This window comes from Rhinopithecus bieti, unplaced genomic scaffold (assembly GCF_001698545.2).
Source record: "Rhinopithecus bieti isolate Rb0 unplaced genomic scaffold, ASM169854v2 scaffold_7967, whole genome shotgun sequence".
Lineage (NCBI taxonomy): Eukaryota > Metazoa > Chordata > Mammalia > Primates > Cercopithecidae > Rhinopithecus > Rhinopithecus bieti.
This window is the reverse complement of record NW_016806112.1, coordinates 3,736,588-3,763,515: the sequence shown is the minus strand read 5'-3', so window position 1 is coordinate 3,763,515 and position 26,928 is coordinate 3,736,588. Positions and strand designations below refer to the sequence as shown.

General features: G+C 51.7%; 1 protein-coding gene across 1 annotated transcript in view; it reads left to right on the top strand.

Moving 5' to 3' along the window:
* Positions 1-24,782: 24,782 nt before the first annotated feature.
* Positions 24,783-26,928, top strand: part of CRB2 (crumbs cell polarity complex component 2) — a 25,119-nt gene continuing 22,973 nt past the window's right edge. The window contains 2 exon segments of the mRNA XM_017874759.1: positions 24,783-25,065; positions 25,944-26,056. Coding sequence (XP_017730248.1) covers positions 24,783-25,065; positions 25,944-26,056 — 396 coding nt within the window.

Here is a 26,928-nt window from a genome sequence, read left to right as displayed (position 1 = left end):
TAAAGCACTGCCCTGTGCGGGCCTCTGCCTCCTGGGTTCAAGTTATTCTCCTGCCTCAGCCTCCCAAGTAGCTGGGATTACAGGCGCCCGCCACCACGCCTGACTAATTTTGTATTCCTCAACTATATGAGGAGTCTGGACCAGGTAATCCCTAGGCACCCTTGCCCCTGGGAAAAAGGAGGACTTTAGCTACACGCACACACGCACACGCACTCACACTCACGCGGTCACGCCCACTCCTGCAGTGGAGCTGTTTCCATAGGGACAGGTCCTGAAATGCCTTTCTGGATGCAATTTCTCACGAGCACCCAAACAAGGACAGTGTTCCAGAACCTTGTTTCTAACAAATGTCGGTAAAACAAAAACACCCGCTACAGACCCATAAAATGTGAAGACCAACTCTAGTGATAAAATATGTTCGTTTCTATGTATTTTTATAGCTTCCCAGATAATAAAAGGAACTGCGTTCTAATCGGATGCTTTTGTTAAATCGGTGTGCAGCGCCTCTACCCTCCTCTCCATGCATAGAGAGCACTGCAGGGAGACAGGAAGTGGCAGCTTTTATTATTACCTTGGGAACCTTTGGGACCAAACGCCATCCTTGTTGCTGTTTTCCCAACTCCTCCAGGAATGGTGGGAAGCAGCATGCATCAGGGAAGGTAGGAACAGCAGAAGTTGCCAAAGGTGCTTCTTCCCTGGCTTCTAGGACAGTTTCTCTTTTTATTCTCAAGGGGAGAGAGGTACCAGGGTGGCTGCAGAGATGGGCTGAGGCTTGGTCAGGTAGGCTCTTGGATCACGACGGGGGTTCACACATACGTGCCAGGCACTGTTGTCAATGCTTTGGATATATAACACTAACGTTAAAAAAAAACCTCAGCTTTTATTTTAGATATAAGAGGTACATATGCAGGTTTGTTACATGGGCATATTGACTAACTTGTCTAAGCTTCATGATAACCTTTGTGTAGGCCCTCATTTTACAGAGAGGGAAACTGAGGCATAGGGAGGTTGAGAACTTGGCCAAGGTCACACAGCCAGTGAGTAGCCAAGTTGGTGTTCTCATGCAGCCAGCTTTGTCTCCAGATCTACCTCTCTAGGCTAAGAGAAGGTTTTTTTGAGATAGAGTCTCACTCTGTCACCCAGGCTGGAGTGCAGTGGCGCAATCTCTGTTGCAGAGACTGCAACCTCTCTCTCCTGGGTTCAAGTGATTCTCATGTCTCAGTCTCCTGAGTAGCTAGGATTACAGGCACATGCCACCACATCCAGCTAATTTTAAAAATATTTTTAGTAAAGATGGGGTTTCTCCATGTTGGGCAGACTGATCTCAAACTCCGGACCTCAGGAGATCCACCCACCTCAGCCTCCCACAGTGTTGGGATTACAGGTGTGAGCCACCATGGCTGGCCTGAGAGAAGGGTTTTAATCCATATCCTAAAAGCAGAGGAAGAGAGCAGCAAAGTGAACACAGACTGTATACTGTGGTCTGTGATTTTGCCCCACAGGTGACATTGGGCAATATCTTGAGACGTGTTTGGTTGTCACAAGTGGGGATGAGGTGCTACTGGCATCTGGTATGTAGAGGACAGGGATGCTGCTAGACACCCCACACTGCACAGAACAGCCCCCAACACAAAGAATGCTCCAGCCCCAAAGGTCAATAACACAAGGTTGAGAAACCCTGCTCAGAGGTCAGATGGGCTACAGCCTCTGCCACTCTCCAGCTGTGTGGCCCTGGGGAACTGACTTCCCCTCTCTGTGCCTCAATGACTTTAGGAGAACATTGGGTAAGGCAGTCATGACACAAAGCCTGACACATGGGAAGTACCCAATAAATAACAACAATGACTGTTTTCCTCTGATTCTCCCCTGACCGTCCCCATCTCTCACCCTGCCCCAGGCCCTGTCGCATTTCTTGACCAAAAAACAGAACCAAGCTCTTCACAGTGAACTTGGGAGAGTTATGAGTTTATATTCCCCTGCTCCCTCCTAGCTGTGCCGACGTCTTCAGCTCCTCTAATTACTTATTTAAGGACTATCGATTCCTTGGGCTGCTGCTGGGAGGCCTCGCAGAATTGCATGTCTCGCAAATAGCAAGAGAGCCGTGGCCTAGCGACTGGGGCCGCAGCCTGACATAACCAGGCGGGGGGTTATTTTCACCCGGGATGCTTGTGAAATATTCATGTGCTGATTTAAATACCAAGGATGTCAGTGCTGGAAAGGGCCAGAGAGATCATATTGGCAGAGCTTGCCCTCACTGGAGAGGAGGCAGCTAGATGGGGTGGGGAGGGTGCCTGGCAGAGATGGGCACTGGCAGAAGGAGGATCAAAATGGATAGATACCAAGGCCTCAGACTCAGTGCATTGTGACCTGGGGAAGGTCACTTGCCCTTCCTGGGCCGCTGATTCCTCATCTGTAATGAAAGCGGGTTGTGAGGCTGAAATGGGATGGATGTGTAAGAATAACTCAGTGTAGAGTAGGCCTGCAAAATGTAATTGCATTTGAAGTCAGCAAGCCTGTCTGAGCCTGGATTTCCTCCTCTGGAAGCTTCCTGGGGCTGATCAAGTTATATAAGATGACAGATGTGAACACTTTATACCAAGCAAAGTGATGGCTGACAAATGTTAAGTGTTTAATTAGCATGTGTGAGTGCCCACTATATCCCAGGTGTTGTGCTAAGTGTTTAAAAAAACAGGCCATAGCTTTCTGAAACTCCCAACATGCATGGTGGAAGGTATCATTATCTGAGTTCCAGTGGTGTGCTGGTAAACTGCTGGGAGAAGGTGAGGGGGGATTCCTGATTTGTAATGTTTGCCAATTTCCTTGGTGTAAATACTCCCACTATGGTTGATTTCAAGCTACCAATATGATATCACTGAACACAGAATTGGGAAGAATCTGCACCAATGGATCTCTATCTCACAGAGGAGGAAACTGAGGTCCAAAGAGGTAGATTGAGTGCCTTGCCCCAGATAATTGGCTGAACCAGGTTGATCTGCCCCTAAAGCTCACCTCTTAACTACCTCCTAGGGTTGAGTCAAATGGGGTCGCTGAGGCTCAGAGATGGGAGTGACTTGGCCAAGGTCACACCTCATGATGGGCTAGAACTAGGACAGGGCCACACCTCCTTTCTCCCAGTCCAGTGTTCTCCCCATCAAGGGCTCAGGTCAATGTTGGGAGCCACACTTGCCCTCCCTCCTACCCCAAGCTTGCTCAGGAAGGCAACAGAACCGCACTTTACAAAGTGCCAACCCTAGGCTCGGCCCTGTGCCAGATAATTACATATAACATTCTCTCATTGATTATTCCCAGCCAACATGTGAGGCAGGAATTCTGATTGCTAATTGATGGAGGAGGAAGCCCAGGCTCAGATTGGTGAAGTGACTTTCCCGAGGCCACAGAGCTAGGATGTTGTAAAATTCAAACCCACATCTACAGTTGCTCCAAAACCCACATGCTTTCCTCTCTAGCATCCAGCCGGGCCCTCACCCAGCCCACAGACTGCCTGACTCATGGAGGGCTTCAGGTGGAAAGCCTGCAGGCATTTATAGACCCATTTGTTAAAAAAACAAAACAAAAAAAAGTACCTTTCTCTGCCTCAGTGATTTTTTTTTTTCTTTTTTTTTTTTTTGAGACGGAATCTTGCTTTGTCATCCAGGCTGGAGTGCAATGGCACAATCTCGGCTCACTGCAACCTCCGCCTTCTGGGTTCAAGAAATTCTCCTGCCTCAGCCTCCTGTGTAGCTGGGATTACAGGTACATGCCACCATGCCCAGCTAATTTTTGTTTTTTCAGTAGAGACAGGGTTTCACCATGTTGGCCAGGCTGGTCTCAAACCCCTGACCTCAGGTGATCCTCCTGCCTCGGCCTCCCAAAGGGCTGGGATTATAGGCATGAGCCACCATGCCTGGCCCTCAGTGATACATTTTTGAATTAGCTATGATTTTTAAATAAAAAACCTATCGGGCCCCACACCAGACCATTTGAATCAGGATCTCAGGGGAACCTGACCTCCAAGTGGCTCTGATGTTCCAAAGCTTCCCAGGGGCTTCTGATGTGCAGCTGGTTTGGGGAACCACTGTCCTGTGTCTTAGTCACCCTTGGTGACAATTGCTGATGGGAAAGCATCAGACCTGTGGGTGAAGAAGGATCCCCAAGTGCTAATATGCACATGACCTTTGAAAAGGCCAAGACCATATTGGGCAGGTGGTTATTTCTGAGGTCTGAAATGGACACACATCAGTATCAGCCTCTTCCTGACTGTAAGCGGGGACCAAATCAGGCCCCTTGCCACACAACTGACCTGAAAGCTGAGGGCACTGGACAACCACATGATTCTCCCCCGGCTCAAGAGCGCCTTTCCCTGTCATTTATTACTTTACTCACCGCATGTTTCAGATCTGCCTCTTGGGGGCCAGATATTGCACTGGGTGTTGGGGAAGCAACAGTGAACAAGGCACATTGCCGCGTCCCTCAAGGGGTGTTACAGACCCATGGTTGTAACTGGACGAAGATGACTATGTTCACCACAGTTCCTGAGAAGAGAGGCTACAGTGTAGACCCTCCCCTGTTTATGAAATCTATAGCAGAGAGTGCATTGTTCATGCCTGGTTTGTGACAGGCTCAAGGAGTTGAGTTTCACATTGAGGTCGACATCTTGCAGATAGAGATGTGAGTAGAGGAGAGGGGGCTGTAGAAAAGCGGTCTTGGAGGGGTTTGCAGAAATAGCAGGGGGGACAGGGTCTGGCTGGGTCCAGAAGCTTTTAATCTATTACTTGCAAGCATGAGGAAACACCCGAAGGAGATGTGTGTGATATGATGGAATACAATGAGACTGTCAAACTAGCCTGGGGAGGTGGGGGGAATCATCATGACCATTCACTGAGCCATGCTTGTGTGCCAGGTTTTGTGCCACACATGCCATATGCATCATGTCTCAAGTCCTTGTAAACATTTTACAAGATAGAGACTATTATACTTATTCTATGGGTCGAGGAAATAGAGGCTCAGAGAGGTAATATGACCTGCCTAAAGACATGCAGCTGGTATGTTGTACAGCCAGAAGTGTTTTTTGTTTGTTTGTTTGTTTTGTTTTTTGTTTTGAGACAGGGTCTCACTCTGTCACTCAGGCTGGAGTACAGTGGTGTGATCTTGGCTCATGGCAACCATCGTCTCCTGGTCTCAAGCAATCCTCCCTGCTACTTTGGAATTACAGGCATTAATCTTTAACCTCCAGAGTAGCTGGGACTATACGAGCGTGCCACCATGCCCAACTGATTTTTAAATTTTTTATAGAGACTGGGTTTTTTCATGTTGTCCAGGCTGGTCTGGAACTCCTGGGCTCAAGTGATTTGATCTGCCCATTTCAGCCTCCCCAAATGCTGAGATTATAGGCGTGAGCCACTGTGCCTGGCCAGAGCCAGGATTTGAACCCAAGTTTTATGATCTGAAAAGTGGTGCTCATAGCCCCTACACTGTAGAAGCTGCCTTGGTATCTATTTCTCCCTTATTAGAAGGCCCTCATGCCTGCGGTTAGAGGAAGGGACAGAACTTGCATGCACACCAGGTCACCTAACAGTGACACACAAGATGAGCATTGTCAACCCCATGTTATGGCTGAGGGACTCAGGCTCAGAGAAGTAAATGAACTTGCCCAAGGTCATAGATGAGAAATAGCAGAACTGGGCTTGGAGCCCAGGGTCTGTTCCCTGCCGGCCTTCTGCCCTCAGAGTCCTATTACTCCTTCCATGATGGAGGTGGCAGATATCCCAGGCTGGGTCTCCAGAGGAGGCCCAAGTCTGGACCTCAGGGCAAGGTCATCGGGAGGCCAAAGAGGGAAATCTTTAAATGGTGTCAGGTTCATTGCCTTTGTGGCAGAAGGAAGAAAAAAAGAAGAGGTACAGGAGCAAGGAAGATGGAGCTGATTCCTGCTTAACTCACACCCTCCCATTTGGCTGAGTCAGCGATGCAGGGAGGCCTCCCTGGCCTCAGCACAGAATCGCAGGAATCTGCAGATCTGCTGGAATTTCTCTGCACTGGCTGGCACGGGAGGTGATGAGAGCAGAGGAAAACGACTGCTGTTTTTATCCTCGGGCTGGTTTCTTTCTGTCCCCACTCCCCCCGGCTTCTTGCTCATGTTTTTGAAAGGCAACTTGCCTCTGACTTGCACAGCACTCAACAGTCTAGAAAGCCCCTACAAAGAGCTCTTCCGTCCCCAAAGTGATTTATGATTTTGAAGTGCTTTTTGGATTATAAAAGGCTAACCTACAATAGCCTCCTTACTGCAGCAACATTTACAAAGTGCTTTGCAAGTCACAGGGCATTTTATAGTTTGCAACATCCTTTGCAGCCAAAAGGTGCTTACCTCTCCAGAGGGGTCTTGAGAGTTTGCAAACCCTGGTCACACCTCTTCCTTTATTTAAACTGCAGTACAGCTCTGTGATAAAGGCTGATAATAATATCTATCACTCATATGGCGCTCACAGTGTCCTAGATATTCTTATGAGCGCTTTACATACATTCACACATTAATGGTTCAACAACCCTGTAAGGTTGCCACTATTATGATACCCATTTACAAACAAGGATGTTGAGGCACAGTCAGGTAAACCTTGTCCAAGATCACAGGGCTGTTAAGGAGAGGAGCTTGGATTTGAGGCATTGATGTTTGATAGGATGACAGCACATTTTGTATCCATTTTTCAGACAAGAAAAACAGAGGCCTAGGGCCGTAGCCAGCTCTGTCCTGCCCCCTGTGTGACCTCAGACTGGTCTTGGCATGTCTCTTGGTCTCTTTTTTTTTTCCTTCTCTGCAGAACTGAAAGGATAAGCCCTGCCCTGCTCTCTTCTCAACTCTGAACAAACATGAGGTGTGGGGGTGATGACGGTGGCAGGACGAGGCCAAGCCTGAGCACCTCCACACTGGCCTTTCTGTCTGTGCCAAGGTCACTGTGTGTTGGGAGCCTTGCCTCAGCTTTCCCTTCTGGGGTGTGGTTCCACTCTGTACAGAAGAGCACATGGAGGCCTTTCCTGAGACCTCCTGTCTTACACACAGGTGGAGGGAGAGTAGGGTGATGGGATGGCATGGAGCAGGGAACTTTGCCGAGGGCCCGACTCCCATCTTCTGGGCAAAGTCCTGAAGTGAGAGCCCAGAAAAATCACAAGGGTCCAGCTCCCCAGCCATTAACCAGATGGAGAAACTGAGGCCCCAAAAGTGGAGGTACTCACAGCCACTCAGAGAAGTGGATGCAGAGGTGGGGCTGGAATTCATCTCCATGCCCTTCCCATGGCCTGTGCTAGGAGTGTGGCTTCAGATCTGAGGAGGCCTTAGACCATTTGTTCATTCCTTCCTTCATTTGTTCGTTCATCCTTTCATTCAGCTAGTCAACAAACATTTCCTGAGTGTCCACTCTGTCAGATGCTAGATTTAATAATTGTAGGTATGACTGTGGTCCCTGCCCTCATGGACTTTCTAGTCTAGCACTGTGCTGCCCAAGGCAGTAGCCTCTGGCCACATGTGGCTGTTGAGCACTTGAACTGCAGCTGTTCCAACCTGAGAGGTGACACAAGTGTGAAATACACATTGGATTTTGAAGACTTAGTATGGAAGAAAAAAGTAAGCTATCTCAATATTTTTTTTTTTATTTCTTTTTTATTTTTAGATAGAGTCTTGCTCTGTCACCCAGGCTAGAGTGCAACAGTGCAATCTTGGCTCACCGCAGACTCTGCCTTCCAGGATCAAGCAATTGTCCCGTCTCAGCCTCCTGAGTAGCTGGGACTACAGGCATGCGCCACCAAGCCTGGCTAATTTTTGTACTTTTAGTAGAGACGGGGTTTCACCATGTTAGTCAGGCTGGTCTTGAACTCCTGACCTCAGGTGATCTGCCTACCTCGGCCTCTCAAAATGCTGGGATTACAGGTGTGAGCCATGGCGCCCAGCCATTAATAATTTTTTATCTTGATTACATGTAGGAATGATATTTGGAGTATATTGGGTTACATAAAACATTAGATTAACTTCTTCTGCATCTTTTTACTTTCTTAAACAGTGGTTACAGGAGATGGTGGTTCGTATCTGTAATCCCAGCACTTTGGAAGGCTGAGGCAGGAAGATTGCTTGAGTCCAGGAGTTTGAGACCAGCCTGAGCTATATAGGAAGACTCCATCGCTACAAGAAATGGAAAAAATTAGCTAGGCGTGGTGGCACGCGACTATAGTCCCAGCTACTCGGGAGACTAAGGTGGAAGGATCTCTTGAGCTGGGGAGTTCGAGACTGTGGTGAGCAGTGATTGTGCCACTGTAGCCCTGCTCATTCCTCCAAGAGGAGGTGGCTTCTTCCTCTTGCCAGTGAGGAGGCCTCTCTGGGCCCGTGTGAGCAGCCGAGTACTTGGAGGCACCAGCTCTGTGGCTGCACCACCTGGACCCAGTCTTGATTCTGCCACTCACCAGCTGTGACCCGCCACCCCACAGTGACCCACATGATTACAATTGTGCTATGGGTCTTTTTTTTTTTTTTTTTTTTTTTTTTTTTGAGACAGGGTCTTGCTCTGTCACCCAGGTGGGAGTGCAGTGGTATGATCACGGCTCACTGCAGCCTCGAACTCCTGGGCTCAAGCCATCCCCGCGCCTTAAACTCCTGAGTAGCAGGGACTACAGGTGTGCTCCACTACACCCGGCTAATTTTTTAAAAAATAGAGACAGGATCTCACTTTGTTGCCCAGGCTGGTATCAAACTCCTGGGCTGGAACAGTCCTGCTTCCTTGGCCTCCCAAAGTGCTGGGATTACAGGCATGAGCCACGGTGCCCGGCCTGTGCTAAGTTTTGCAGGGAAAGCACTTGAGCAGGTTAATGGCAATGTCTGGCCAGTGGAGGAGGCGACATTTGAGTGGAGGCCCCCAGGGTAAGGAGAAGCAACTAGAGGGGAACAGCATGCTGGACCAAGGGAACAGCAGAGGCCCTGAGAGAAGCAGGTCAGCGTGGCTGACGCTCAGAGATCTGGCACGAGGTGGGCCCTGGTGGTGGACAGAGGCCAGATCACAGGACTTCAGGGGCCACACTGAGGCATTTGTTCTTTATCTGGGGGGCAGCTGGGAGCCATGGAAGGTGTGTAAGCATAGGAGTGCCTGGAAGCCTCAAGCGCTCTCTGGCCTTGCATAATGATTGAGAGAGATAGAGCCTGAAGCTGGCTTTCTCTTCCTCCAGAGAGGTGGCCTATGGCAGGGCTTGAATTCTCACCAGGTGGAGCTTGCTGGAACTCCACTTTCACTGCTCTCCCGCCATGGGGCTGTGTGACCTCAGCCAGATGACCAGCCTGCCTCTCTGTGCTTCGGTTTCCTTGTCTGTAAAACAGGGATAACGGTAGTGATTCACTCGAGGGTTCTGCGAAGACGCGGTGACGTAACGCTTGGGAAGTGCTTGGCACAGAGTAGGTCCACAAATAGTCGTCCCTTTTCCTTTTCCCTTCCTGAGTCCCCCCACCCCACCTGTCAAACACCATGCCCCCGCTCCTCAGGCGGCAGGAAGCAGGATCGGAGGAGCGTTTCTGCACCCGTCAGAGTATTTATAGCTGTGTGCTGTCAGCCCGATGTTGTTTTTCGGTTGCATATATATTTTTACATTTTCCACCGTCACACATGGTTTCTCAGTGTGGTTGAGAAGCAGCGGGGGTGGAGGGTGAGGTGGATGGATGCAGAGAGTGGAGAGTGTAGGAGGTAGAGCCAGATGGCCCAGGACAGCACCGAGGGACGGCCTGGGTCACTTATCTCTCAGCTCAGAAGCCATCATTGGTTCCCTGTTACCCTCTGCCCACATTCCGGGCTCTTTTGCCATGGGTCCAGGCCCTCCCGAGAAGGATTACATGCAGGAATGATACTGCGCACCGTAGCTGCGTTTCTCGCCACTGGCTCTCTTCACTCCCCGCATCTGAGCCACTTTCTTCTCTGAGTGCATAACCAGGGGAAAGCGAACTTGACGTAGCTCTGTTACCAGCTGCGTGACCTCAAGCCAGTTTCTTTACCTTTCTGAGCCAACGTTTCCTTTCCTGTGAGACGGGAGCACTAACTCCAGCGTCCTGGAGCTGCCGCGAGGATTCCGTGTAAAGGCCCATAAATCCATGGCAGCTATTACTAGGCGCGCTTCAGTCGCGTGTCTCCAGGCCTTTGCACAGGCCGTTCCCTCCGCCAGGAATCCCCAGGCCACCTCTTCGGGGAGTCCTCCAGGCCTACCGCTCCCCCGCACCTCAGCCCATCCTCTCTGGGAGGGGACTAGGAGAGTTCTTTGTACCGAAATTCTTTCTCCTCTAAAAATAGATTTCACACTCCTTGCTTATAAAAATAATCCGTACCCTCCCAATACCAAGCCTTTCCATGTTCCTGCTCTATCCTCACACAGTTCCCCGGGAAGTGGGTACCATGTCTCCATTCTACAGGTGTGGAAGTGGATTCGGGAAGGGAAGTGACTCATCCCAGCTCTACTCAAACTCAGACTTCAGACTCAAGGCCTGGTGGTTATTGCTACGTGCAGCCTGGCATGGCCTCCCTCCCCTACACAAGGCAGAGTTGCCTTCAGAATCTGTCACGTGAGTGATCATGCAACCCCACAGGGTGTTCTGAGGAAGCAGAGGGACCCTGAATTAGATCCCATGGCTTGGTGCCCAGGACACGCTCCCTTTCCTTGCGGGTCACTGCCTCCAGTCTCAGAGCCCACCCAGGCTCCCCTCTGCTCTCTGACCTCCTTCTCCCAACTAGGGAGCCCAGGGCCCCCCATTCCATGCCTGTCAGGGGCCGGGCCCTGGGAGCTGGCTGTGTACCCCTAGCCTTGGCATCTGAAATGGGTGGAGCTGGCCGTAGAGAGCACTGTTGCTAGGCAACAGTCTGCAAAGAGTGTCAGGCACCCTGAGAGGAAACAAAAAGGGGCCTTCCCGGGGGGCTGGAGGGGAACAAGGTGGGGATGGAAAGAAGGGCCTCCACCTCTTCTCCACCCTGCCGAGACCTACACCTCATCTTCACCCTCTCCATCCCCACTTCAACCTCTTATTATTATTATTATTTGAGACGGAGTTTTCACTCTTGTTGCCCACGCTGGAGTGCAGTGGTGCAATCTCGGCTCACTGCAACCTCCGCCTCCCAGGTTCAGGTGATTCTCCTGCCTCAGCCTCCCAAGTAGCTGAGATTACAGGCACCATGCCTGGCTGATTTTTTGTATTTAGTAGAGACAGGGTTTCACCATGTTGGTCAGGCTGGTCTCGAACTCCTGACCTCAGGTGATCCACCCGCCTTGGTCTCCCAGAGTGCTAGGATTACAGGCGTGAGCCACTTCGCCCGGCCTCAACCTCTCACTTATTTACTCACCTCTACTCTCATTCATTAATTCATCATTACGCTCACTCGTTAATTAGCTTGTTAATTTATTTACTTGCTGTCTGGTGAATCACTGCTTCACTACTTGCTGCGACTCTGTTACCCCATCTGTGAAATGGGAATAATGGCCATATAGATTTCACAGGGTTATGGTTACACCATCTATGGTGAGCACATTGAAAATGTTTGTTCTTATGATGATGAGTTATTCACAATATCTCCTAAGCACCAGTTCCGTGCCTAGTGTCATGTGGGGCTCTGCGGTGACGGAAGTAAATGAGCTCTCAGCTCAGTAGGAGAGACAGACAAGACCATGGGTGGAACAGGCATGGGCCTTGCCCATCACCTCCAGATTTCCTCCGATTGTTTTGTGGGCACATAGGGGAGTGTTAAGGGCAGGGGCTGTGAAGCCTGGCACCATGGAATTGTAGGCTGACCCTTTACTTACTAATACTGCACTCTTGGGTGACAGATTTAACCCCTCTGACCTTGGTTTTTCATCTGCAAAGTGGGACCTGGCAGTAACCATCTTCCTGGATCTAGAGAGGATGCAGTGAGATCATGCATGACCCTTTCTGGGCACAGGGTCAGCTTGCAACAGGGCAGCGATTACTGTTACTGGTGCACGGTGGGAACTGAGCCTCCCCAGGGTGCCGTGAAATCCCTGAGGGCCGGGACCCAGTTTCTCCTCCTTTTTCTCTCTTTGCTCCACCTTCCTGGGTCTGCCTACTGTTTTCCACCTCCAGCCGTATGCTCATGCCGTTCCCTCTTCCTGAAATAATCTTTCTCGTTATTTCTCCTAAAGCTCTAATATAGTTCTTGGAGGCTTCAGGCCCCAGCTGGGACGCCTCACAGAGCGAATCTGGGGTAGATTTTCAATAAACTCCTCACTTATCTCCTGCTGCAGCCAAGCCCCCAGGACCCCATCTCCTTGGAGGAGCCAAGTGGGGTGGCTGCAGCCTCTGCAAGCAAGCTGACTCCTTTGGGGCATAATTCACCCTTTCTCATAGCCTCTGTCCCCTGAGGCCAAGCCTACAGGGTCCATCTCTGCAGATTTTCTGCCCACGAGTTCCCTGGAGCACAGAGAACACTCCCAAGAGAGATAGTCCTTGTCACACCACTCATGATCTCCCAGGCTGCTTCTCCCCAGTGCTGAGCACATGGAGATGCATTCATTTTTTTTTTTTTTTTTTGTGAGCACGTTTATTGACTGCGTGGCTCCCATGCCAGCCTGGACACTCTGTGAGGCCAGGCTCTGCCTCTGGTTCCCCACTCAGTCCCCAGCACCCAGCCCAGTCCTGGTGCATAGGAGATACTTGCCACACAGCTGCTGTGTGGGTGGATGGACAGATGCATGAAGAATCCGTGGTGCGGAGCACATGGGGAAGCGGCCTTTGTTCTTCCATATAGAACGGCAGAGGCGGGAAGACCGAGGATCAGAAATTCCAGAGGTGAGTTTCAGCTCTGTGAGCCCAGACAGGTGGGATTCCGTTTTGGGGGGCTCAGTTTCCTCACCTATGCCATGTCTACATAATAATGCCTACCTTGAGGAGATGACTGTGAGCATCCAATGATATGAATTGGGAGACCCAGAAGGGAATGATGGCCTGCCAGAGGTTGGGGCTGGATCAGTTGCACAGATTCATGCACCACTCACTGTCCTTCCCCTGACACCCCTGCTGCCCTGGGCAAGACTTAGGAACTTGGTGACTAGCTAGTTCAGGTGACAGAGGGGCCTGGACGCTCCTTATGGGTCTCTCTTTGGGAGATGAGCCTCTGATTGAGTCTAGATCCTATAGAAATACAGTGTGGGCCAGAGGCCAAGTCATGCATGCTTCTGAGCCTTGGCCTCTTCATCTATAAAATGCACGATAATATAGGATGAGTGTGGTGGCTTATGCCCATAATCCTAGCACTTTGGGAGGCCAAGGCGGGAGGATCGCTTGAGCCCAGGAGTTTGAGAACAGCCTGGGCCACATAGGGAGACTGTGTCTCTACAAAAAATAATAAAACTGATGATGTGTGGTGGCATGTGCCTGTGGTCCCAGATACTTGGGAGGCTGAGGCGGGAGGCTCACTTGAGCCTGGGAGTTAGAAGTTGCAGTGAGCTGTGATTGTACCACTGCACTCCAGACTGGGTGACAGAGCAAGACCCTGCCTCAAAATAAATACAATATAATACAACACAATAATAAAGCACTGAAATAAAATGAAATGGGTGGTAATAGAACTCTATGGGGTTGTCCCGAAGAAGCAGAGGGACCTGGAAGTAGCTCCCGTGGCTTGGCGCCCACAGCTATTAGGATTTTTCTTGTCAGTCATGGTAGATTTTGTTTCTTCCATAAAGAGGAACCTATTTAGGTGTTTTTTTTTTTTTTTTTTTTTTTTTTTTTTTTTTTTAATACCTCTCTGTGAATCAAGATTCCGTGACTCTGACTTCCTGGCTGACCGGGTGAGTCTGGCTCAGTTCTCAGCGTAAGCCACACCCCAATCTTCTACCTCCCACGCGGCCTCTCTCTGTTCTGTCTCAGATGGCCCTCTGCTTTCCACGGGAGGCCTGGGCTCAGTCTGGGACTAGGATCTGAGCTTAGACTGGGGTGGAAACTAGGCTCCGTCTGTAAGCAATATTGAGGTTCAGTCTCCCTGGGAATGAGGAGTCTGCAGATGACCTGGGTTGGTTCTCATTCAATGCCAGGATCGTCTGTGACAAGTATTTCAGCCTGGGTTCCTGGAAACAGATTCTGGACTGCGTGTGTGTTTCTTGGGGCTTGTCCTTGGGAGATCCACCTGGAAGGAAGGAGCAAGGCTGACTGGGCAGGAGACTGACCCACCGTGAGGCTGCAACTGAGGTCCCTATGAGGACCCCTGGAGCTGATGATCCCCTAGAGTTTCCCAGTTGAGAAGGAGCCGTGCCTCTGCAGTCACACATGGGTGAGGCACTGGCCACAGGCTGTCCCTGGCATGGGGCATAACCCAGGGAGGTAACAGCAGTCCCCACAGCTCAGCCCTGAAGAGGGGCTCTGGAGCGCAGAGTAGTCCCCACAACCCACCCCAAGGCTCAGACTCACACCAGTGTTTCAGTCAGACACTGGATGTCCCCACAGGACAGGGTCTTTGTCCCCAGCATCTAGCACAGGACCTGGAGGGACAGCACAAGCCTCGGCCTGCAAATGGAGGAAGAAGAGGAAGTGTGAAGTGGTGCCCTGTGCCCCATTGTGTGGGCTCATCGCTCAGCTTCCCACAGAGGTTCAGAGAGGGCTGGCCACCTCCATAAGGTCACAGAGCTGCTCAGGGCAGAGCCAGGATTGGAACACAGGACTGGCTGAGTCCAGAGCTTACGGTCTCTCAGCAACATCAGACTGTGAGCTTATTAGAAAGCAAGGGCCGGGGGAAAGGAAAAGAAAGCCCCTCCTCCCAGTTCCCGGAGCAGGGCCCACCAACTCTGGCTGCCTCTGGCCAGCCCACCAGGACCCATGCCCAGGGGAGGGAGTGGCATCTTGCAGGCGGGCAGCCTTTCTTGGGTAATGAGGCCCAGCCGGCGGTTTGCAGGCCTTACCATGTGAATAATTCATTTGCAACCAAGTCTGGGAATCAGGAACCGTTACTGGATGATTTATTTAACAGGTGCTGCTGCTGGTGAGAGGGAAGGAGGATTTTGAAGTATAAAAGGGAAGTGCATGTCTTGTAGATAGATTCAGAGGGTCCCACAGACCTGGGTTTCAGTCCAGTTCTGCCTTCTATCAGCTGTGTGTCCTTGAATAAGTGACTGGACCTCTCTGTGCCTCCGTTTTCTTGGTTGCAAAAAGGCGATAATAATAGAGTTGTTCAAAGGATTGAATGAGTTAGAATTTGGAGAGCACTTAGAATCATGCCTGGTTCATAAAGAGTGCTCAGTAAGTGTTTGTTGTTTGAATACATGAGAGCTTATATAGAACAGGAGCTTAATTGAGCAGGTATTTTGTGACAGGCCCTTTTTTTTTTTTTTTTTTTTTTTTTTTGAGACGGAGTCTTGCTCTGTCGCCCAGGCTGGAGTGCAGTGGTGCAATCTCTGCTCACCATAAGCTCCACCTCCCGGGTTCACGCCATTCTCCTGCCTCAGCCTCCCGAGTAGCTGGGACCACAGGCGCCCGCCACCACGTCCGGCAAACTTTTTGTATTTTTAGTAGAGACTGTGTTAGCAAAGATGATCTCAATCGCCTGACCTCGTGATCTACCCGCCTCAGGCTCCCAAAGTGCTGGGATTATAGGCGTGAGCCACCATGCCTGGCTGGCAGGCCCTGTTCTAAGAGCTTAACGTGTTATCTCATAGCACTCATGAAAATTGGATATTACTATTATTACATCTATATTAGAGATGAGAAAATAGAATCTCAAACTGGAGCTCAGACAGCTAGTCCTGGCAAAGCAGGGATCTGAACCCAGCCAGGCCTCCCTGACTCCAGGGCCCACACAGTTACCCACCATCCCATATCACACATCTGATGCACAGGTTAACACACACCTGGTTCTTATTTTAAGAAAAATGTCCCTTTCCCCCCAAAGCGTTTCCACTTTCATCATGACATTTGATTCTATTAACAAACCCGACAGGTGGTCAGGGATGTCTGGTCTCTCTCAGCTGAGGAAGCTGAGGCTCAGAGAAGGACATGAATTGTTCAATGTCCCACAGCCCCAGATGGAAGCCAGGTCTCCTAGCAATGATCACAATATAGCTTATAACAGCTCAACCCCAGGCGTGTCTGCTCACGCCGAGACTGCACTCCTGGAAGGCAGAGGCTGTGTCTTGGTTTTGCCTGATTCACTAAAGGTCCTTATTAAATAGCAGAGGAAGGAAAGGAGAGAGGGAGGAAGGGAAGCAGGGAACAAGGGAAGGAGGCAGGCAGGCTGATATAGCAGGTAAACTGTCTCTTTTCATCTTGATGCTGTTCCTGCCATAGCTCCCCACACCCCCCAGTAAAACACACACTGGAACACGTGCTCACACACTCCTGTCCAGGGTGAGTCAGTGTGGCCCCTAAGCCAGGCTGCCTGGCACTTGCTGTGAATCAACCCAGGCACTTCTGAGGGGCCAGGTGTCCTTGGCCTCCCACAGGAGGTGGCACTTTGCCAGACCCTTGCAGAGGGTGGCGGGGTCTCCAGGCCTCTCCATGGATGTGAGCACAGGGACACGGCAGCTCTGCCCCGTCCACCAGCTGCTGGCGGGCCTCCCAGGCTGTGTGGTACACTGTGTATGCGTGCGTTTGGGTGTTTGTGATTGCATAGGGTCTGTGTGTCTGTGGATGTGGGACCGGTGTGTTTGTAGATGTGTACTGAGGATATTTTTGAATCTTGTAGGTATGTTGTGTATCTCTGCACATATTTGCATTTGTGTGGGGGGTGTGTTCTGTGCGGGTGTCTGTATATGGGTATTTCGATTTGGAGTGATGGGATAGGTGTGTGACTGCGTGTGTGTGTGTGTGAATGTGAATATGTCTGTGTGTGTATTTGGGTGCTTGGGGTGGGGGTTGTGTGGATGTACACACACGTCTATCCATACAAGTGTATATCTGTGTGAGCCAGTCTGTGTGTGTTTGTAGAATCTTGTATGTATACAGATATTTGCATATCTGAATTTGGGGAGCATTTCTGGCATGTGGGGGCTGTGTGCGCTACATGATGTGTGTGTGATGTAGGTGTCTGTGGGGGTGTATGTGTGATATGTGTTGTTTGTATGGTGTGGTGTGCTGTGTGTATGGTGTGCATGTGGTGTGTGATGTGTAGGGGTTGTGATATGTGTGTTGTGATGTGTGCTGTGATGTGTGTGGCATGTGATGTGTGTGCTTATGTGATATATGGTGTGTGATGTGTGGGGGTTGTGTGTGGTGTGTATATGTGGTGCATGATGTGTGGGTATTGTGTGTGATGTATGTGTACACTGATGTTTGGGGGTTGTGATGTGTGCAGGTGTGTAGTGTATGTTGTGTGTTAGGTGTGTGTATGGTGTGGTGTGATGTGTGGGTTGTGTGTTTGTAGTATGTTGGTATTGTGTGTGTTGGTGTGTGATGTGTCTATGTGTTGTGATGTGTGCAGGTGTATATTCTGTGTGATATGTGTGGGTTGCGTGTGTGTAGTATGTGTTATGTGTATGTTGTGTGTGTGGTATGTGTGGTGTGTGATGTGTGTGGAGGGTGTGGTGTGTGGTTTGTATGTTGTGTGTGTTGTGATGTATGTAATGTGTGCTGTGTATGTCTGTGTGTTTGATGTGTGTGGTGGTGTGTTGCATATTATGTATGTGTTGGTGTATGAGTGTGTGGTATGTGGGTATGTGTATATGATGTGTATATGTTGTGTGATGTGTGTGTGTTGTGATGTGTACAGGTGTATGGTGTGTGATGTCTGCAGGTATGTGTTGTGTGTTATGTGTATGTTGGTGTGTGTGATGTGTGGGGGTTGTATGTGTTGTGATGCATGTGTGTGTGATATGTGCAGTTATGTGTGTTGTGTGTGTGGTGTGATGTGTGGAGGTTGTGTGTAGTGTGTGTGTTGTGTGATGTATGTGTTATGTGTGCAGGTGTGTAGTGTATTTTGTATGTGTTGGTGTGTGTATATGTATGGTGTGTGATGTGTGGGGTTTGTGTGTGGTGTGTGTGGTGTGATGTATGTGGGTGTGTAATGTGTGGGTGTGTGTTGTGATAAGTGCAGGTATGATGTGTGGGGCTTGTATATGTGTAGTGTGCGTTGTGATGTATGTGGGTGTGTGGTGTGTGATGCGTGTGTGGGTGTGATATGTGCAGGTGTATGTTATGTGTTATGTGTGTGTGGTGTGTGATGTGTGGGGTTGTATGTAGTGTGTGTTGTGATGTATGTGAGTGTGTAATGTGTGGGTGTGTTGTGATATGTGCAGGTGTGTGTTATGTGTGTTTGGTGTGTGATATGTGGGGGTTGTATATGTGTAGTGTGTGTTGTGATGTTGGTGTGTGATGCGTGATGCATGTGTGGGTGGGTGTGATATGTGCAGGTGTGTGTTATGTGTGTTGTGTGTGTGGTGTGTTTGTGTTGTGATGTGGGTGTGTGGTGTTATGTGTGTTGTGTGTGTGGTGTGTTTGTGTTGTGATGTGGGTGTGTGGTGTGTGATGTGTGTGTGGGTGTGTGTGATATCTGCAGGTGTGTGTTATGTGTTGTGTGTGTGGTGTGTTTGTGTTGTGATGTGGGTGTGTGGTGTGTGACGTGTGCGTGGGTGTGTGTGATATCGGCAGGTGTTTGTGTGTTGTGTGTGTGATGTGTGGGGTTGTATGTATGTAGTGTGTGTGTGTTGTGATGTGTGTGTGTGATGTGTGGGGGTGTGGACAGGCGTGGCGTGTACAGAGAGAGGTCCAAGCATGAAGATCAGGAATCTTTGTTCCAACTTTGGTATGTGACGTGGGTCAGCCCCTGCCCCTATCAAGCCTCGGTTTCCTTGTCTGGGCAATGAGAACAACCATGTTGTTCAAGGGGGCCTCCGATGTGGGGTGCTCAGCTCCACAGAGGAGGCAGCTTCCAGGGAGCTCTGGCAGTGTCGCGGGCATGTCTCCTTGCAGGTTGTCAAACTCGTTTGACAGGATTTGGGCTTGGGCTTGCTTTTTCCATCAGATTTAATAGGAAAAGGGTTTCCTGTGTTGGTGTCTCCATTTGTTATTCATTTCTTGTTTTTGTAAAATGTTAAAAGATTGTGCCATTTAGACAAGTAGAGATACCAGTCACTTTCCCTAAAATTGTCATCCTGCCACTCCCTGCTCTGCAGCTGCGGTGATCCTTCCCAAATGCCAAGCTGCCCCGACACTGCCCTGTGGGGGTTCTTCCGAGGTTCCCCTGCTCTCCGGTGGCCGTGGACTCCCAGTAGCCCCCTCCTCTCCAGCTGCCTCCCTGCTCGCTGCACCGCAGCCACGCCGCCCTCTGTCCCCTTCCATCCGTGTCCCTGCCAGCCTCCCCTGCCTCCACACCTTTGCCCAGGGATGCTCCCTTGGCCTGGAATGCTGCTGTCCCCACTCCTGTCTCTCCCCTCATTTCCTCTGGCTAACTCCTCTCCATCTTTCCCCCTCTGGATGCTCTGAGGAGGATCAGGTCTGACAGTGAGCTCCCCAAGGATGGGGAATCTGGTTCTCCCTAGTAATCTCAACACCTACCATGTTGCCCAGCACACAGGAGGTATTTCATAAGCACTTGGTGAGCGAACAAATGAATGAATGGATGACGTCCTGTCCAGCTTTAGCTCCAGTGGCTGGAAGACCCGAACCCAGGGTGAGGAGTCAGATGGCATCTCCATCAGAAGCGACTGCCTCCAGCTTCAAACTGTCCTGAGCTCTGACCCTGAGCTGACTGAGCCCTGATCCTGGACTCAGACTAAGCCCTGACTTCAGCCCCAAACTGAGTCCTGACCTGAGATATTTAGCTTTGACTCCAGCCACAGACTGAGTTTAACCCCTTCCATGAAATCGTTGCTGGGGAGAGTTCTGGGCTAGGAGTGAGAGGGCTTAGTTTGAGCCTTAGCTCTGCAGACACAATTCTCTGAGTGACCCCAGAAGGTCCTGTTCCCTTGGACCTCAGCCTCACAGCAAAATAGGTGCCTCTCCAGAAAGTACAGAACACCATTGAAATATGGCAGCCAGTCTGAGCGTGGCAGCTCATTCCTGTAATCCCAACACTTTGGGAGGCCAAGGTGTGAGGATCACTTGAATCCAGAGGTTTGAAACTGGCCTGGACAATATAGCAAGACCCCATATCTACAAAAAATTAAAAAATTAGCTGGGCATGGTGGCACACACCTGTAGTCCCACCTATCTGGGAGGCTGAGGCAGGAGGATCTCTTGAGCCTGGGAGATTGAACCGGCAGTGAGCCAAGATCGTGCCACTGCAATCCAGCTTGGGTGGCAGCAGAGACCCTGTTTCTAAAGAAAAGAAAAATAAATTTTAAAAAATGTGGCAGCCATTCATGCTCTGGGTCCACCCACGAAGCTGCTGTTAATCCCAACCCCAGAACATTCCTGCGGGGGAAAGGTGTCCCAGGATTACGTGGGGGTGGCTCATGGGAATTCCCCCTTACCTCGTTTTTTTTGTAGGAAGGCTCAGGAAGGGGTTTGGAAGGGCTGCTTGTTCTCTTTCCGAGTCCATTCCATCCCACCTGGGGTGCTCTGCGCATGTGACCTTGGGTGAGCCACTCCCCTTCTCCCGTAGGGGCAGGGGGCGGGAACAGGGTTAGAAGGGCACAGGCCATCTGTACTTCTTGTCTGCAGTTCCTAAAGTCTGCCCCCGCCTGCTCCCACCTCAAAAAGACTCCTCTCCACTGCCATTTCGGTGGCTGAAGGAGGAGGTGGCCCAGAGACAGTGAGGCCAGTGGGCCGGGCTCCGATAGGACCCCCAGGACCTACATCTGAATGGTGAGCTGGGTTCTCTCCCCTCCCGGAGCTAGTGGAAGCTAAGCTGGTTGTGAGAGGGGAGCCTGGGCCTATCCTGGAGCTCCCTCTAGTGTCTGAAGAGGGGCCCGCAGCCTAGCTTTCATCCAGGGGAGGACTGGGTTTGTCCTGGCCACCCTCCCCAAGCCGTCTTGCCAGCCCCCAGTCTCTACCCTCACTCCTGGGGGTTCACCAAGTTGAGATCCTGGGGGCATACTAGGACTGTTTCCCTTTTTTCAACCCCAGCGGACACCAAATTCTATTCCTGATGCCCAAATACCCACTCCTGCTCTCTGCCACTCCACCCAACCCCATCCTGATTCAGGCTTCGTGGCCTTTCCCTGGGTGATTTCCATGCATGCACTCCTTCAGTGCAGTTTTCACACTCTTCCCAGAGGGAACTCTGCCACATGCAAACATGGCCAAGTCATTCCCCTTCTTTTACCTCTTCTATGGTTCCCCAGTGCCCCAGGACACAAATCCAAATTCTTAGCACCTTACAAGGACTGCGCCATCTGTCCTCTGCCAACCCACCAGCCTCATTTCTAATCATTGCCCTTTTGCATCCCAACCCTGGGCAATAACGACCTGTCTGCAGTTCCTGAAGGTACAATGCCTTCTCACACCTGACCTTGGCCCGTGCTTGATTTTCAGCCAGCTATGCCTTCTGCCTCTTCTCCACTTGAAAACTCGTATTCTCACTCCACAGTGGTACCTCCCCTGGGGAGTTGCTCTTTTGCAGCTGGCCTTCTCTTGGGGTTTTCACTGGGCTCGGATCCAGCCCCTCTCTGTCTTGCCATTGAGTCTGTTCCTCTAGACATGAGCTCCCCAATGGTGAGGACTGAGTGATTCTCATCTGTGTATTCATCACCTACCACATGCCTGCCTTAGGATGGGTGCAGATGTCTACACTGGTGACTAGAACAGGGTAGGATCAGTGCTGGGGGCCTTAAGGGAAGCCCAGGGGTCTGTGGGAGCCTAGAAGAGTCCCCAACCAAGCCTGGGGGTGGGGTGAGGAGCAGAGAAGTCTTCTCTGAGGAGATGATGCCAGAGCTGGAGTCTGAAAGGATCAGGGTGGTGTCAAGAGGCATTCAGTCAGGTGGGGGCAGGGCGGGGCGGGCATTCCAGGGAGCAGACCCTGGCATCAAAGACTCGTCGGCAAAACTTGGCCACTGGCCCAGGTGTGTGTGTGTGTGTGTGTGTGTGTTTTAGTAGGGGCAGAGGGAGAGCTGCTGAATGGTAGAGAGGTGGGCATAGGAGCTGAGGATACCAATCTGTGTTTGTGCCAGGGACTGAGTTACAAAGGGCTCTGGGAGTGAGCCTCAGGAATTTAGACTTGGCCTTCGTGCAACTGGGGGTCACCAGGCAAGAGACACCATTTGAGGTTTGAAAAAAAAATCCCTCTGGCAGTTGGGGCAGTTGGTGTAGAACTCAGGGGCCTCCTGGGCATTGTTTTGGGCATTTGTGGGGGTGCTTTCAGTTATGATGACTGAGGGGCACTACTGGAAGTTAGTGGATGGGGCCTGGGATGCCAAACGCCCTGTGATGTTAGGGACAGTCCCCATCATGAAGGGTTGGCCCACGTGCCATTTGACTTTTGCATTTCCTGCCAGGCACATGTGCAGAGGGAAAACACCTGTCTGTAATAGTCCAAGATTAGAGCACATGTCTGGCTTGCCTAGAAACGGAGAGCATCTTTGCACGGTTTTTAGCAAAGACTGGATTTGCCAGAACTACGCCTTCCATGCACGTTGTAGGATGGTTGTGCCTTGTTTGGAGCCTTACCCAGATTTACCACCAGTTTGAAAAACTGCATACTTCATGGCAAATGTTCTCGTGGGATTTGAGCAGCCAACAGGACCTTCTCCACATTGGTCTGCATCTGTGGCTGTCACATTCAGTGGAGTTCTGTGTAGGTGCACACTTCTCATTGTTTTATTGTGTCTGCTAGCATAGCGCACTCAACAGGAGTATTTACAATTTGAAATGATGGTTCACTTTAAATTACCTTCATTATACTATTTTGTTGTTGTTGTTGTTGTTGTTTTTGAGATGGAGTCTCACTCTGTCTCCCAGGCTGGAGTGCATTGGCATGATCTCAGCTCACTGCAACCTCCGCCTCCTGGGTTCAAGCGATTCTCCTGCCTCAACCCCCTGAGTAGCTGGGATTACAGGCATGTGCCACCATGCCCGGACAATTTTTGTATTTTTAGTAGAGACAGGGTTTTGCCATGTTGGCCAGGCTGGTCTCGAACTCCTGACCTCAGGTGATCCACCCACCTCGGCTCCCAAAGTGCTGGGATTACAGGCATGAGACACTGCACCTGGCCCTTTATGTATTAATTTAATCAACATTCATTTAACTCTTGACACTGCCAGATACTTTTCTAAATGCTTGATGTGTAATTATCATTTAATCCTCAAGACAAGTCTATGCAGTAAGGTGTAGTTGCTGTCTCTTTTTTACCAGTGAGCTAACTGAGGCACAGAGAGGTGACCTACCCAAGGCTGGAGTCAGGCAGACCCAACTCGAATCCTGCCAGGCACTGGTGCTGGGCCAACCTCACCTCTGTGTGCCTCAGTTTCCTTATCCATAGAATGGGGTCAATGCTGACTTTGCAGTGCTGCTGGGAAGTGGAGAAGCCAGGATTTGAATCAGCATCTGTGCACCTCACCACTGGCCTATAGTGCCTGCCTCTGATATTTCAGTTAGGGCACTGCGATGGTTTTTCTTTTGGAAGCTACAAGCATACATATGTCGAGACAAGGTTAAGCACCACTGGTGGAGAGCCCGTGAGAGCTGGGCTGGGAGGGAGTGGAAGTTTGGTCACTGAAGCTGGGGCATGGACACTCTTGCCCAGGGAGGAATGTGGAGTGAGGGGGGCAGGGGGCTGGGGACAGACCCGGGTGGGTCTCAACATTCTGGGAGGAGGAGTGAGGAACAGTTAACGAGGTAGAGAGACGAGGGTAGCAGGGGTTGGGGAGGCCACAGTGACAGAGTTCCAAGAAGGGAGGGCATGGGTGACAATGGAGAAGGCCTCAGAGAAACCCAATGAGGTCAGGGCTGATAGTGGCCCCAGACTCAGCCACAGAGGGAGCAGGGGGCACCTGGGCTGTGAGAGCTGAAGGGGCCTCAGTTGGAGCTGCAGTCACTCTCACCTCAGTGCCTAACACAGGCAAAGGAGGGAAAGAAATGCCCTGTCCTCCCTCTCCTCTCTCCCTGGCATCTCTGGCCTGTGCCTCCCACTGGCCTACCTTTCCAGAAAGCAGATGGAAGGGAGCCAGCGTGACACAGCCCACAGGTGCCAGCAAGGCAAGGGTGGCTCTGGGTGGGGAGTAGGGACAAACAGAACAACCAGTGAGACCCTGAGAAGGGAGATGCGGGACCCTGAGGGATGAATCCAGAGCAGGAGTCACCTGGAAGGGTCTGAAGGGATTCCTTCTGGTGGGCTTCTTGGTGGGGAGGGTCACTATCCTCCCACAACGAGGCTCTGGCAGCAGCTGCCCAGCCCTTGCAATGTTCTCAGGCAGATGCTGTGATGATCCCATTTACAGATAGGAGAACTGAGACGCGAAAAAGAAACAGACCAACAAAAACTCACTTAAGGGCAGAGAGCAGGAACTGGATTCAAACCCAGGTCTGCCTGATGCCAAAGTTGGGGCTCCCAACCCCCGAGCTTTGCTATCGCATCTGCCCATCAGCTTGAGAGTTGGCGGGTATCCCGGCCCAGGACAGTGTCCCCTCAGCCAGGGAGGCGGCAGCAAGTCATAGCTAGGCTAGTGGAGGGGCAATTAGTAACCTGCCGTCAGAGGGTCACCAGTGGAAAGGTTGGAGTCGGGCAGACCCGACTCGAATCCTGCCAGGCACTGGTGCTGGGCTGACCTCACCTCTCTGTGCCTCAGTTTCCTCATCCATAGAATGGGGCCAATGCTGACCTTACTGTGCTGCTGGTGGGGGTGGGGGGCGGTAAACTGAGGTTATATTGATTCCCTTCCCAGGTGGGGAGGATGGTGGAAGTGGATGCACCTGGGGGACCGTCCCAGAGGGGCTGGCCCACTCCTACTGCGTTCTCCAGATCTGGAGGTGTGCCACTGTCTGAACTCCATCCTGCCTGCTGCCCAGCGACTCCCTGGCTTCCTCCCTGTCACATGGGACTCCCGCACCGGTGCTGTCGGGGGACCCCCCAACACTCCACACCCTCTGGACCTCGCAGGACATTTCCAGGTCTGGCCACAAGGCGGAGCGTGGCAGCTGCAGGACAGTGCTGGGGGCCGGGCTGCAGAGGAGCCTGGACCTGCGCCCGGTGACCTCCCCGCTCTGTGAACGTGTGGGAGTTTGTGCATCCAGAGAACAAGAGGGCTGTGGTTGACTTGCCGTGCTCCCCCCAACCCCCCACTGGGATTGCCTGGGTCTCTGGGGAATCACCGAGAAGCTGGATAAAGAGAGCTGGCACTGTTGTCTCAGCTCACTAATGCCTCATGGTTTTACAGGTGAGGAGACTGAGGCCCAGAGAAGGAAGTCACGTGCTGAGGTCATTGACTAATCAGTGGCTGATCTGGTCGAACCCAGATCTCTTGAGCTGTAAGGTCTCTGCTTTTCCTGTGGCATGGAGAGGGGCTTCTCCCACCTAGGGAGGGGACATCCTGTTGTATTGGGGAGGCAGAGGATTAAAGATGGACTGAGAGGTTAGGGTCCCAGAAACCAAGAGGCAATCCCTGTCCCAGAGAACCGGCCTCAAGGGTGGGGATGGGGTAGGGGCAGTGGATAAGGGGTCTGCCCAGGGCTTCTTGGGTTCCCTTCTTGGGTCCCTGGGCACCCAGGGCTGTGGCACTTGCCCCGGGCTAGAGGGTCAACCAGGCCCTGCATGGTGCCCACTGCTCCCTCCTGTGCACTGCAGGGGACCCTTGTCCATCCCTCTAGCTCGTCTGGACCTCCCTCAATGGCTCCTGCTGTCTTTCCAGGCTGTGTCCTCCCATGTCAGGGACACATCCCAGAGCCCAGGGCCTGCGTGGGCTGTATCCACGGTTACTGAATAGGGACAAACAGGCATGCATTGGCAGGGGCCGGTGGCTCATTTCAGGAAAGTCCCTTCAAGCAAGAGGATTCTCTCCCCACTGGGGCTGAGGGCAGTGGCAGAACGTAATGTTGTTTTATGTTGTAGTGTCTCTGAGATTCCTACAGAATGTCAGGCCTGGATTCCTGAACCAGGTTCCCCTGAAGAGCTCCTCCTGTCCACCCCAACAAGAGGCCAGCTGGAGAGCAAGCACACATCGAGTGCAGCAGGAGACTATAAGGTTAGACAACAAGAAGGACTCCCCAGCAGGGGAGAGCAATGCTTGCTTGGTTAGAGCTGCTGTTCAGTAGAATGGGCTGCTTTGGATTGCAGTGAGGTCTCTGGAGTTGCAAAGAGCAGAGCTAGAGATCAAGGTCAAGTGGAAGGAAGCTGGGAAAGGTTCAGTTTGGCTGGTGAGGGGTGGAGAGGGTGGAGGGAGGCAGGGGCTGCCGTGGTGCAGGGCTGAGGTGCCTAGGTCTGATCCTGAGGCCGATGGTGGGAGGAGCTGTGTGTGGCAGGGTGGGACGGGGTGGGGACAGCAGGAGACACTGAAAAGGTGGCATGGCCAGGAGCTGGAGGCTGACTGGGTGTGGGGAGTGGGGAGGGGGCAGTGGGGAGGGGGCGTTGGGCTGCAGGGTGGGAGGTACCTTGGCTCCTGTGGGAGCACTGGGGAGCAGCAGGTAGGGGGATGAGCTGGGTGGGAGGGGCTGCAGCTTCCCAGGAGACGTAGGGTCGGTCAGTCTCGCAGGGAGACTCACAGGCCTGGGCTTGGCAGAGAGGCCTGGGCTGGAGAGGTGGGGAGGGGAGATCCAGGAGAGCGGGTAACTAAGGACTTGGGAGTAGCTGGCATTACCTGGTGAGAAGAGAGTTCTGAACAGCCCCTCAGAACAGAAATTTCTCCAAGGAGGCTGACCCGAGAGGTGGGAGGAGAGTGCGGCAGGGAGTCAAGAGGGAGACACTGGTGGGTGCCAAGACCAGGTCGGCACCACAGGCTGGGGGACTTGAGGACTTGGGGCTGATGTCTGGGGACGTCCACGAGGTGGAGCAGCCCAGGAGGCCTGGGTGGGAGGAGGCGGCGGCGGCGGGGAGGGGAGGGAGGGGCTGGGCCTCTGT